The sequence below is a fragment of the Triplophysa rosa genome, linkage group LG20 (assembly GCF_024868665.1).
Source record: "Triplophysa rosa linkage group LG20, Trosa_1v2, whole genome shotgun sequence".
Classification (NCBI taxonomy): domain Eukaryota; kingdom Metazoa; phylum Chordata; class Actinopteri; order Cypriniformes; family Nemacheilidae; genus Triplophysa; species Triplophysa rosa.
The window spans coordinates 19664108-19677373 of NC_079909.1; the positions used below are offsets into that span (position 1 = coordinate 19664108).

The following is a 13266-nucleotide window of genomic DNA, read 5'->3' on the forward strand; positions in this document are numbered from 1 at the left end:
AATGCAAAGTCAGGTTCAAATAAGGTTCTTGTTCAATACGCAGACACGTATCCAATCATGGTGAGGTGTGTTCGACTACATGCGTGGCTGCGGCTGCGGCTGCGCAGAGGTTTTGACTAGAAGGGATACAGCTACCGCCACTGGGCATGCGCACTTCAATACCGCATAATTTTTGTCACGCTGAAAACAGTTGATTAATATTTGTTTTATTATTGTAAGGTTATGTTTAGGGTTGGGGCAGGTGTAGGCGTTAGCTAATGTAATTTATTGTAAGTATATGGCGAGATTTTGCACCACTTCCGGCCGTAGCGGTATCCCACACCCCTATTCCCTTCTAGCAACAACTGCGCAGACTCATCAAACTGCCGCGAGAGCATGTGTTCTCGCGGTACTTTAGTGTCATACGCCGCTTAAACTGCGAAGAGACTCGTAAAATTAAAAGCACACGTTATTACACAGGAGTACATGACTTTAGGTTATGGTATTCAAACGATACGTGTATATTTTCGCTATTTTGTGACAAAGACAGGTTTGGTGGCGCTCGTTGAGAGCCAAATCCCAAATTTTCCCTCAGGAATTGGAAATTATACAAGCACCTCAAGTTCTATAAGGGAAACCTATGCAAAGCATGTTGTGTGGAGGAGAAACACTGAAATCATGAAAATACAAGGTATGTATAAATTTGTTAATGTTTTTAATCGCGACCAAGTAAACGGAACGCGTCGACTGCACGCACTGTTCTGGCTAACGTTACTTAATCAAAGTTCAAAGAAGTCTGAGCACTAGTTTGTCAACAAAAATACTCTTTATTATCTGAACATTTAGCAAAAGCATGTTGTCTATGGATACACACGGATAATGAATGTACAATATAATAAAACAGCAGGTGAAAATCATTTAGCCAAACTGTAGATCTGATCTCCAGCAACACTTTTTCCTGGTTTGTCAGCGACGGTGCAGTACACGTGATAAACATTCTTCTTCATGATGGAAGAAAGAAACCGTTCGACACATTGTTACCAGAAGACAAAAAGATAAAGGCAATGTTAGGTTTCTGTTAATGATGGACATTTAACTTTGTTCTAATCTTATGTTTAGTATTGTGTAATTTTCGCACCTGCTCTGCAAATATGCTGCGTTATTATGCTGAGACAGGATCAAGCATATTAAAGGGGTCATATGGCGCGAATACGTGTTTTTTCTGTGTCTTTGGTGCGTTATAAGTTGCCCATGCATGTATTGGACACGTAAAATTGCAAAAATTAAAGTGTCGGAACAAAAGATGCATTCTATGTAAAAGCGAATGCTCACCCAGACCTGCCTGAAACGCCTCGTGTAACCACACCCCCACAAATCTATGTCAGTTCGTGGTATGATTTGACTAAGACTGCCCAAATGTATACGCAAGTAAGGTGAGTGTAAGATGGTAAGAGGCGTTACATATCCGTCACACGCTTGTATTCGACCAATCACTACGCACTGGTTAACTGGCCAATCATAGCACACCTCGCTTTTCAGAGCAATGAGCTTTGTAAAAAATCTGCGCGTTTCAGAGAGGCGGGGCAAAGAGGAGATACAAACATGCACGGTACGTGGAAAATACAGCGTTTTTTAACCTTAAATCGTGTATACACATTGCATTACATCTAAAACAAACCATAATATTTGATTTAGCTGTGTCATATGACCCTCTTAACATCGAAAAATTACACACTATCTATCTATGTCTTTGAATTTGTGACGTGTTCATACCTCATTCTCCTCAGGATGTCCCTTCTTCTGTTGTGTATTAACCAAAACATCTGCAATGCAATATAAAAGATTTGAAAACTCTCCGATTGATCTGTGACAGTCACCTGTGTTGTGACTGTTTTTGCTTTAAGACATTTTTAAGAGATTTTAGTTTCCACAGGAAAGAATTGCAATTCTGTTGTTAAGTTTCATATATAGCACATTCTTATTTAAACATGCCTATGTTTCCAAAGACATGTACCTGTGAATGAATTCTGTTACCTGAAGGCTGGATGGTTGAAGTTATGAGCGAGTAAGGCTCTGATGGACCTGGTTTGCTGTCCTGGTGTGACTGTGGATGCTTGAGACCTTTGAAAAAAGGTAAAAAGCATTAAAGATGGGGTAACATGCTATTTCATGCATTCTGACTTCTTTATACTGTTAACGTGCTGGCTTCTCATGCTTAACATGGTCAACTTGTTAAAAAATTTGTTGGACGTATGATGTAGTATTTCTGTGCTCGAGCACTCCAACTTGTTTCGGAAAGTTTTTCAGAAGTCTGGATCCTTGTTTCGTAACAGGGCTCCTATTCCTTTCATTGGCAATTCTCCTGGAAAAGCACGGCCACGCTTCATCCACCGAGCGAAAGAGCACGTCACCCACATGTCAACCAGCCAGCTTGAGAAGGAACACACCCATCAATGCCGCTTCACTAGGCTAACGGAAGTTTAGCTGTGTTTGTTTGCTCACTGCATTTCGGTGATGAATGTTATAAACAGTGGATAGATATAATGCTGGATTTGGAGATCGTTTGAAACTAATAGATGGCGCTGTCCCAGCGCTAAAAGATGCCGGACATGAACCGCACACGGTAAGTCATACTAAGTCATATGCTGTGTTTTGTTGGCAATTGGCGTGTACGTAATGTAAACAACATGAAGAGATAATGCGATGATGTATTGTGTGCTCGTGCTATAGTTCCGTCCCCCTGCCCACCTCCAGCAGCTCCTGTTTTTCCAGAAAAAATCGTACAGCTGTATCTATCTTTTATAAATTTAATCAAACTAAATACTCTTCGAAGATACGAAGTATGCAATACTACTGTATAGGTAGGTAACACGCAGTTTCTGCCAATCTCATATTAATCTTGAGTACTTATACAGTATAAAATGGGTAAAATGATGCCTTTACCAGATCCATCAGTAGGGTCCCTAATAGCCGGTATTGTGCACTCACTTGTTCTATGTTAAGGCATTTGTTAAAGAGCTATAATCCTGTACGTGATGTAAAGTGCAGAGAATGCTCATTTGTAACTTGTTTTGGATGCAAGTGTCTGCTTAATGATTAAATGCAAATGATTTAACTTACATGGGAAAATCAGTGATGTTCTCATACAGTACCTGTGTCTGGTACAGAAGTGATCAGAGAGTAGGCCTCTGCAGGTTCAGAAGCACTCTAAATAACAAAAACAATTAAGATTTTATCCATTTAATATTTTATTAAATGTATGTTAATGTGTTAAATTATGTTCAGCTGCTTTGCTGTAGTAAAAATCATAAACACAAAAATGATACTCACCGTATCTCCTGCAGTTTCTTGACTGACAATAATACAGAGCAATTAGTACAGAGACAATAGTACATTTGTTTTTTTAATCTAATATTCTAATATTAGTGCATTTGCATGCATATGTATTTATTGTAAAATAATTTTCTTGTACACATGGGGAAAAACTTACCGTTTAGTTCTTTTCTTGCCTAGAAAACAAAGCACTACTGCATTATTTATTCAGTTCAGCTTTCATGGTGAAGCTCAGTTTTTTGTACAACTAAAGGTGTAAATTTTACGTACATGCATATCGGCACAGGCATATGAGTCCAGTGAGTACAAACACAGAGCCCACCGCTGTTGACAGTGTTGTTAAGATGGCTGTGTGTTAAGAAAAGCATGTTTCACGTCATCATGTGTATTATGTTAGTCTAAAACGATTATAATATCTAGATCCTTATTCATAATCTTTAAAGTGTACACTTTGTTATGTGCATTAGAGGTCTACCGATATGCCTTTTTCAGGGCCAATGTCGATTTGTAAGGCTGGTGCCAAGGTGTCCACACCGAAAGGGCACCACATCCGGGGAAACACAGAACTTCATCCAATACAATTACGTCCCCACAGGGTTTGCATCTCCATCTCAGACAGCATACAACAATGAATGATGATTACCAACTCACACCTTTACATCTGTTCTCTTCTCCCCCTCTCCTCTTTCTCTCCAACTGAACTCAAGAGCACTTGAAAGCTCACCCATGAACTGGATTTGACAAATACCATATCTTATATGAACAAAGAATCTTCATATGCATGTTTGGTATCATTTGAAATGTCTCAGCAGTAGAGCAGATCATAACATAGCTTTTAGGGTTTAAAGATATTCTGCTCACTGTTGAGGGTGTGTCTTCATGTAAATGCCCGTTTGTGGCCTGATCAGATCCAGGACAGAGTCCTTTACAGTGTAAATTGTTGTTGTGTGGAGGAAGGGTATTTTGGTCTGGGTATTTAAGGGAAGCTGGCAAAATGTTCTGGGGAATTCTTACTAAGATATGAACCCCATGGTGCTGTGTGTGCTATGTTTTTTCCGATCGCATATTTTTCTACTGTCATGTATGCTTCTTAGACTCGTAGACTAATCTCTGAGGATTTGATGTTTTGTTTTTGTATTCTCTGAATAACTACTTGGCATTAGTTTAAGTGTACTTAGAACGTAGGGGCTAACGTCGTTTCCATTTAAAACAACACAAATGTTGTCTGACCAATGTAAATAGGGTAAGTAGGCATGATTATATAAAGCTACCGTCAGAGGAAGTAAGATTGGTCTATTTATCTCTATGTAGGGTCATGACATCTGGTTGGAAATAATCATTACTTTAATTAAGTTGTCATAATCTAAGGGGACTAGATCAAATAATGTTTCAGGAAGAGCTGGTGGAGACGGCCATCTGAGCATTACTAGTCATAGAACCTCTGGCAGTGACCAAGACTGACGAGTNGCAGAATATTTCGGATTATGACCTGCAAGTTGAAGGCTGCACTGTTACTCCAACAAATACAGTTAAAGACCTCAGCGTTATATTAGACAGCAACCTGTCATTTAAAAATCACATCTCAAATATCACAAAAACAGCCTTCTTCCACCTTAGAAATGTTACCAAATTACAAAATATTTTGTGTTGCTGGCGCAGAGAAGCTTATTCATGCATTTGTGACCTCAAGACTTGACTACTGTAATGCACTAGTTTGTGGTTGTCCTGCATCATCAATAAATAAACTACAGTTAGTTCAGAATGCAGCTGCCAGAGTTCTAACCAGGTCCAGAAAATACCATCACATAACCCCAATGTTATCAACCCTTCACTGGTTACCCATTAAGTATCGTATTGACTTTAAAGTTCTTTTACTCACTTATAAAGCCTTAAACGGTTGAGCCCCTACCTACATAACAGAGCTTCTACCACACTACAACACATCACGCTCTCTAAGATCTCAAAACTCAACACCTAGAATAACTAAATCCACCAAAGGGGGCGGAGCTTTCTCATACGTAGCACCTAAACTCTGATATAGCCTTCCCGACACTATTCGAGGGTCAGACACACTCTCCCAATTTAAATCTAGATTAAAGACACATCTTTTCAGCAAAGCATTCACTTAATGCAAAATATGCCAAATAAACCACCGGGAGGATGCATTTATTAGATATGATTTACTAGAATAATCTTGCTTGTTCTATAAACACCATGCACTGTGCTGTGTTTGACCTTTTTTGTGTTTTTCAGTTTTTCTTATTTTCTCCTGTAAAGCTGCTTTGGAACAATGCACATTGTGAAAAGCGCTATATAAATAAAATTGAATTGAATATTATTGTCACGACCAGAGCGTGGTGGAAGAGAGAACCCAAATGCAGGCAGCAGTGAAGGGGTTAACAAGAAATATTTATTTACACAAAACACGCAAAACAAAAACCCACAGTGGGGAACAAAACACGATAATAAACGGAGGAACAAAACAGGCACATAAACTCACTAACCTAAAATACAAAGACTAAGGACCACACTGGAAAAACTACAATAAACTAACAGACACTAAACTCACGGAACAGGAACACACAGCACTAGGCACGGAATCAAGACAACAGGCAAGAATACAATACACAGTACAATCCACGAGCACAAGACAAAGAAACAAGAGGGCATTTATGGGAAACACAAACGAGGGATAACGACATGGGGCAGGTGTGAGACATTAAACACTCAGGGAAAGATAACGAGGAAACGAGAGGAATGGGGCCAATGACAAGACACTGGAGAGAACGTATATATAGTCAAACGGACAACAATACGTTTCTCTCCACACATAACCAAAGACTTTGTCATGGCTCTGCTATAGGACCAAGAAAAACCTGACTAAGGAAGCAGAGCCATGACAATTATAAGACATTATACCTTTCACTTTACCTTCAGATAATTGACGTCTAACAACAGTTTACTTAAATGTATTTTTAGAACATATTAAATAGACCACTATATGCCCTAACAACAGGAATAACACAGAACTGTTGTCTGTTTGTCTTTATAATAATTGAGAATGCTGATCATTCTTGATAACAATGAGCACTCACCTCTGATAGTGTACAGATCACTGCGTGGTGATGTGAGCTTCATCTCACGATCCCTTTTGACTGAATAATCACAACTCAACTGTCGACCGTTCACTGTTTGCTTATGTGTGAATATTTCACTTGAATTTATGTAGAACACACAGTGATGTTCTCCAGACTGTGATCTCTGAGAATGACTTCTGTGTGTGAGAGGTCCATCTTCAGTGTAGAGATTACAGATGAAATCAGTTCTGACTGATGCTGGGATTCCACACATTATACTGAGCAGATCAGAGCTGTCATCAACACTCATGATGGGTTTAATAAGAGCATCTGTATGAAGTTTTTGAAAACATCAAGAAAAGTTCATGAAAACTGTATAATTGAAGGTTTATAAAACATAAAGTCATCAGTTGAATATCTCACTCAGTATTGTCAGTGTGGCAGGAGGAGAGTGAGGTGATGGTTTATGAATCCCTCTCACATCTGTTGTGTAGTAACAACCAATGTCCAGTGATACAGGTGATTTAACACCCGTCCATGAGAGAACTTCAGCCCCAGTGAGACTAAGATGACATGATGGACTGATTTTTATATCTTTCTCTTTATTTCCGTTTGCATAGAAATAACACTGAATTACTGTCACATCTGCTGGACTCTCACAGGTCAGATGTACAGAGTTTGGCTCTCTTACAACATCTGGAGACACTTTCATATGAGGGGCTTCTGAAAAAAACAACAAAGCTCTTTTATTGATAATATGAGACGGGCCGTGATTTCTTCATTTCTGCATTATCAAGCACAAACATGTTCTTTTCCTGCTAATCTTTCATGGAAACACTGGAGAACCCTTTCACACAACGAGCTCAGTGGACAGCTATTCCAAAAGCCATTTCTTGTGTATGCGTGAGTTTTCATTGTTGCACATCATCCAGTGAACTCACGTCTTCGGATGTCCACTCAAGTGGAAAATAAAATGTGGAAAATATTTGTAGGAAAGTTCTTTATGCTCTAATTTTTTACAGTTCATGCATGAAAAGATAAACTTCCTGGTAACAGTGCACAAGAACACTATCAAAATGTACGCCAAGAGGTGCTAAAACCCATCTATGTGTATCAACAGCTGTCCTACAGCACCACTTAACTTTAAAATTATTAATATTATATTTTATTAGACTATTGGCATTTGAGTTCTTTAGTTTACATGACACTCGTAATGAATTTACATTAAATGTCACAACCAAATAAAATCATACGTCTTCAAGAAAGTGTCACTTTTTGAAATTCTCAATAATTATTACTAACATGGTATCTATGAAGACATTAATAAATATCGATCACTTACTATATGACTGAGCCTCCATAAGAAGCTGCAGAGCAATGATGACGAACAACTCCATTACAGCAAGTGTGAGTCACAGTGAGACTCGTGGCTAGTAAGCGGTTGAATTAGGATCGGCCCACAGGAAACAACTTCATGTTTTTTGCTGTCAGCTTTATGTACATGGCAGTGTCAGTCCCTTATAAAAAAAGCATAACGTACTCATTTTTCGTTAATGCTAAAATGTAATTTCATGCAGTGCACAATGGAAAATACAGGTAAAACAACAGTAAAAAATGAATACGGAAAATTCCTTCATATTAATACAGTGTACCTATATTTACAGTTTTTTTTAGTGTGTTAGAATGAAAGACTGCAACAAATATACCTTAAAAAGAAGTAAATATCATTGTGCGCTCCAAAAGTCTGAGACGACATGCCAAATTTACCATATTAGATGATTAAAGCACAGCGAATATTACAAAATCCAGAAGTTGTTTTTTTAGAGATCGCGGTGCAAATAGAGGTGAAACAGGTGTGTGTGCATGTGATCTTTGCATAGGTTCAAGTGTTTCAGTACATGTAACTGTGTTTGTTTGTAACCACTTCCAGCTGAAGTTGCAGATATACTTTATATATAAATATTGAATTAGAGTCAATATTTTTAAATGTATTTAGGTAACCAAACATACCAGTCCAACACAGGCAGCTATCTTTAGTTCATTCATTTCTAGAATATTGGTTAATTGGGTTGGGGTGAATATCATCAAACCACATTCGTGCCCAATAAAAATATAACTGGTTTTAAGCATGTTTTAAACATTGACATATGTGGATATCCAAATGTGCAGCATTTAAGAAAATGTTCAAGAATAAAGATCACCTGGTATTGTGTTGGGTCATCACATGATGGCCAATGTTTGGCTCTTGTTACAAATCCAGTTAAGACCCAGTGAACTCACTGCGCTGTATTATCGCTGTGCACTGTGTATTTTCACCTCTCAACCACCAGATGGCGCCATACACCTGTGTATATTCATAGGCATAACTCCGTTAGAGCTGCTCCGTTGGTCGCAAGTACAGTACTATTTGCATGTATGCATCTTAACATATGCTAGTTTTTGCATATATTGTATGTGTGTATGTTTATACCAGACATGTTGCATTATTTATTCTTTATTTTAAATCCAGTTAATTTTTTAATAATTTGTAATGATTCTGATGTCCGGTGCATCATTTAGTTGCCGCCCTGTTAGAAATTGTGGTGTTGTACACCAAGAGTAAAAGAATATGGTAAACAAGTAATTATATGTCAGTTATCAGACTTAAACGTTATTGGTTCAAGGTTATGTTAAGGTGTCTGATTGGAGCAACTATGGGATGTTCTGCCCCTGTACAACCGGAAATTAGTAAAAGGAGCTGGTAGAGCACGTGTGTGCTCCGGTGGTTAGAACATGGACACACGTGTTTAACTGCTGTGTTAAATAAATATCTTTGTGCGGACTATATTGTTTCTCGCCGTGTTCTCTCCTGTAACTTCTCAAGAGGGACTGTTCTCTCAGACACAACAGAAATAGTCCTTTATGTTTGCTTCTTTCTCTGTAAAAATGTGAGTTTATTATATTTAGCGTGCACCTCAAATAAAGTACTTGATCAAATGTCTCGAAAGGTTAAAACAGTGTTGTTTTAGTAAACAAGAACAAATAAAACTTTAATAATAAAAGTAACACTTGTTATAATATAGAAATACAAAATGTCAAGTTTGAAATGTCATGAAATTTTGATTTGTATATTTTTATGAGACTACATACGCTATATTGTCATATTAAACCGAATTAATAGTTTGTTTAGAAGTATGTTAGTTAATGACTTTTGTGTTTCATTTGTTACATTATTAACCACCTGACAATACATTGAATGTATTAGTGCATGTGTTTGTAAAACAGACACAAATAGATGAAACGCTTATCTTTCACACCTTTCTGAAGTAACTGCTATGAGGTAAATTAGCGTGCAAAGATCGTCGAGCCAAGTGACATCATTAAATATAAATATACATTTGCTTCAATGGCATTGGGTTCCTGATATAAGCTAGTGTTGTTTTTTTACATCTAATGGTAACGCATTCTAAAAGTGACAAACAACATGTTATTGCAGGATTTATTGTTAATTCTACAGTAACTTATGGTATCACATATGTTTGATATATTGAAGTATGCATTTTAAAATGTTAAAATTGTGTAATCAGATTAATGAATGTTGTAGTTGTATGATAAACATCAGTCAACCAGTTACGATATTAACAAAAAAGATTAATATTAATACCCAACACTGTATACATGTGCAAAAATAACAGAAATTTCAACTTGAATCAATGACTTGAATCTGACAAGGTTTTCATGATGATGGTAAAAGAGGTCGTGGTATCATTAATACATCCTGTAAAACTCAAAACAACCTCCTCATCAATAAAAAAGCATTTGTGATGTTGTGTATTTCATATGCAATGTTAGTCTTAAAGGGATAGTTCACCCAAAAATGAAAATTCTGTCATCATTTACTCCCCCTCGAGTTGTTCCAAATCTGGATACATTTCTTTGTCCTGATGAACACAGAGAAAGATATTTGGAAGAATGTCAGTAACCAAACCGATTGACTGCCATAGTAGGGAAAATAAATACTATGGCAGTCATTGGGGGATGAGATATGTTTGGCTACTGACATTCTTCCAAATATCTTCCTTTGTGTTCATCAGAACAAAGACATTTATACAGGTTTGAAACAATCTGAGGGTGAGTAAATGATGACAGAGTTTTCATTTTGGGGTGAACTGTCCCTTTAAAGTGGTTTAAATAAGTGTATGCACTCCTTTGTCAGTAGATAAAGATACCTTATTATCTCTGCATTAGCGAATAACATGCTGTCAAAGGATGCAAATGAAAAATGCAGATAATGTCACGGTTTGTGTACAGAACCCAAGTGCAGACGTGGAAGGGTTAACCAAAAGACTTTAATAAGGAAAAAGACAAAACAGACCCACGAGGGGGAAAAAATAACAAGACAATAATGGGTACAAGGCAAAGAACACCACACTGACTAGACTAACTAAAAAATAACCACTTGACAAAACACTGACTAGAACAACTCTACAAGAAAGATATTTCTCTGGCAGGACTAGAATAACTTATGACGTAATGTCACGAGCCAGGGAAAAGAGACAAACGAACCGCACAAGATGGCAAACGCAAGGGCATAATAAAGGGAGCGAAATCAAGGAGGGAACGGCTGCAGGGAATGAAACAATTACCTAATCAATAACGAGGAAAGAGGGGGCAGAGCACACATGGCACGCCAAAACAAACAATGACATGTGACTCACACAAAACACGTGGGGCTGTCATGACCCTGCAACAAGACTAGAAAAGCATGACAAGGTGAGGCAGGATCATGGCAGATAATGAAACAGGTCTTGAGTTATCATTTAGTCAAACTGTAGAAGTGATCTTCAGCATCAGTGTTCACTATCAGGGATGGTGCAGTACACGTGATGAACATTCTTCATGATGGAAGAAAGAAGAGTGAAAGACAAAAGACATGTTAGGTCTCTGTTAATGATGGAAATTTCATGTTGTTTCACTTTAAGGTGAAGAGTGTTGTTTCTGCTGTTCTCACCAAACATTAAAAAGTTATGCAATTTTAGATATTTTTGTTGAAATCAGCCTATAATTGGCTGCATATACTGTATCTCTATGTGGGTGTTGTTAAGCTGAGACGGGAGAATGAAATGCCATAAAAGACACGCTTCATGTGTTCATACCTCATCCTCTTCAGTTCGTTCCTTGTGTTGTGTATTAACCAAACCGTCTGCAATGCAATACAAAAGCTTTTAAAATTCCCAGATTGTTTCAAAGATTTAGCTTGATGTAGGTTTCATCTGTGATACTCTCATACCAGTGGGTTGAGATGTGTCTGGCACAGAAGTGATCATAGAGTAAGTCTCCGTGGGTCCAGAAGCACGCTAAATAACAGAATAAAGTATTAAGATCATAATCTCTTTCCTGTATTAAAAATGTAAATACTTTGAGATGAAAAAAATCATAAACACACTGATGATACTCACTGTTTCTCCTGCAGTTCCTTGACTGACAATAATACAGAGCAATTTAAGTACGTTATACTTGTTTTTTTAAATAAATCAAATATGCTTGGTCTACTGTGTCTTTGCATAAACATATTGTACATATTGAAAACTTACCGTTTAGGTCTTTCTTTGTCTAGAAAACAGAGATGCAGAGCTTCATTTGTTCACTTCAACTCGCATGTTAAATTTTATATTGAACAGCGTGAAGCTCAGTTTTTATACAACCATGTGTAAACTCACAAATGTTGACTTACATATATATCGACCCATACAGTAACACATGAGTCCTGTGAGAACAGAGCACCCCGCTGCTGACAGTGGTGTTATCCACATGTCTGTGTGTAAAAAAAAACATCTTTCATATCATGTGTGCTTAGTGATAGTTTAGTAGGATTAGCTATATTCTTCGAAGAAGTATGTTTCTTAAATTGTCATAAAAATTGAAGTAGTAACAGACAAACATATGCATGCATAAATGCATAAGGCTCGATTCACATTTCGAGTCTAAACCCCCTATTTGTGCGCTCCTGCCGCTCATCTACATTTAAAATAACAAATATGCGCGCAGAAAAGACGCGAAATGTGAATCTGGCCTAAGAATGTTTTTGCAGATTTATGGTAATAGTTTACTGAATATGAAAATTCTCTCTCTGTCTTCATCCACATACCATTAGCATTCCGGATGTATATTCAGTTGAACAGAAACAAAAAGTTTTATATTAAAATGCAGTCGTTATGTTGTTATCATCATCAGGTCTGATAATGGGTTCTTAAGTAAGGTAAGAAAAAGTCACTTACTTTTAACTTATAAAGTTTTACACATTTTTGTCTATGTAGTATAAAATTGTGAATTCCTCAGGATGTAAACATTGGGAAAAGTATGTGAAAAAATTACACACTATGCTAGTGGCTTTTAAATACTGTAATGAAAATATCTCTCATATTGTACTAGTTGAATGCAAACAAATGATTTATTATTAACTTTTAGAAATCGTCACTGCATCACGGTCTTAGACAGCATAAAAAGCATAGTTGTAAAGCATTTGAGTTCATGTCTAGTTCAGAATAAGAAGATTCAGTAAACGGGTCTGTAATATGTTAGGTCTTCAAAAGTATAGAATTATACACGCAAAGGTTGAAAACATCGTAATATGCATGTGGAGTTACAATGAAACATTCATTTAAGTACAGTACTCTTTGAAGTTATTTTCTATGCTTGTTGGATACAGAACAGTTTATTAAAAACTGAACTTTACTCACATGTTTTTGTGTCTGTTTCTGTAGTCTTGTGAGTTGGATTTGGTGTTGTAGCTGTACCTGAGTATTCAACAGTGTCACACGTTTTTGTTCAAAATGAAGTGAAGATTTCACTTAATATGTAGAACTTTAAACATTATAGCAATAACTATAAAAACAGT

General features: G+C 37.1%; 1 protein-coding gene across 1 annotated transcript; it reads right to left on the bottom strand.

Annotated features, from left to right (window-relative positions):
* Positions 1-742: 742 nt before the first annotated feature.
* LOC130571434 (uncharacterized) lies at positions 743-6486 on the bottom strand. Its single transcript, XM_057362391.1, has 8 exons — positions 6408-6486; positions 3583-3660; positions 3470-3488; positions 3310-3331; positions 3132-3186; positions 2014-2100; positions 1753-1802; positions 743-980 (listed from the first exon to the last, which is right to left on the bottom strand). The coding sequence occupies exons 1-8, from the start codon at positions 6448-6450 to the stop codon at positions 894-896; spliced, it is 441 nt and encodes a 146-aa protein (XP_057218374.1). The 5' UTR covers positions 6451-6486; the 3' UTR covers positions 743-893.
* Between the last annotated feature and the right edge of the window lie 6780 nt (positions 6487-13266).

Excerpts from the sequence above, each read along its gene's own strand:
- LOC130571434 (XM_057362391.1), bottom strand. The coding sequence starts at position 6,450 with ATGAAGCTCACATCACCACGCAGTGATCTGTACACTATCAGAG. Across the intron at positions 3,661-6,407 it reads TGATCTGTACACTATCAGAG|CCATCTTAACAACACTGTCA; the intron begins GTGAGTGCTCAT and ends CTTAACACACAG. Across the intron at positions 2,101-3,131 it reads CACTTCTGTACCAGACACAG|GTCTCAAGCATCCACAGTCA; the intron begins GTACTGTATGAG and ends CTTTTTTCAAAG.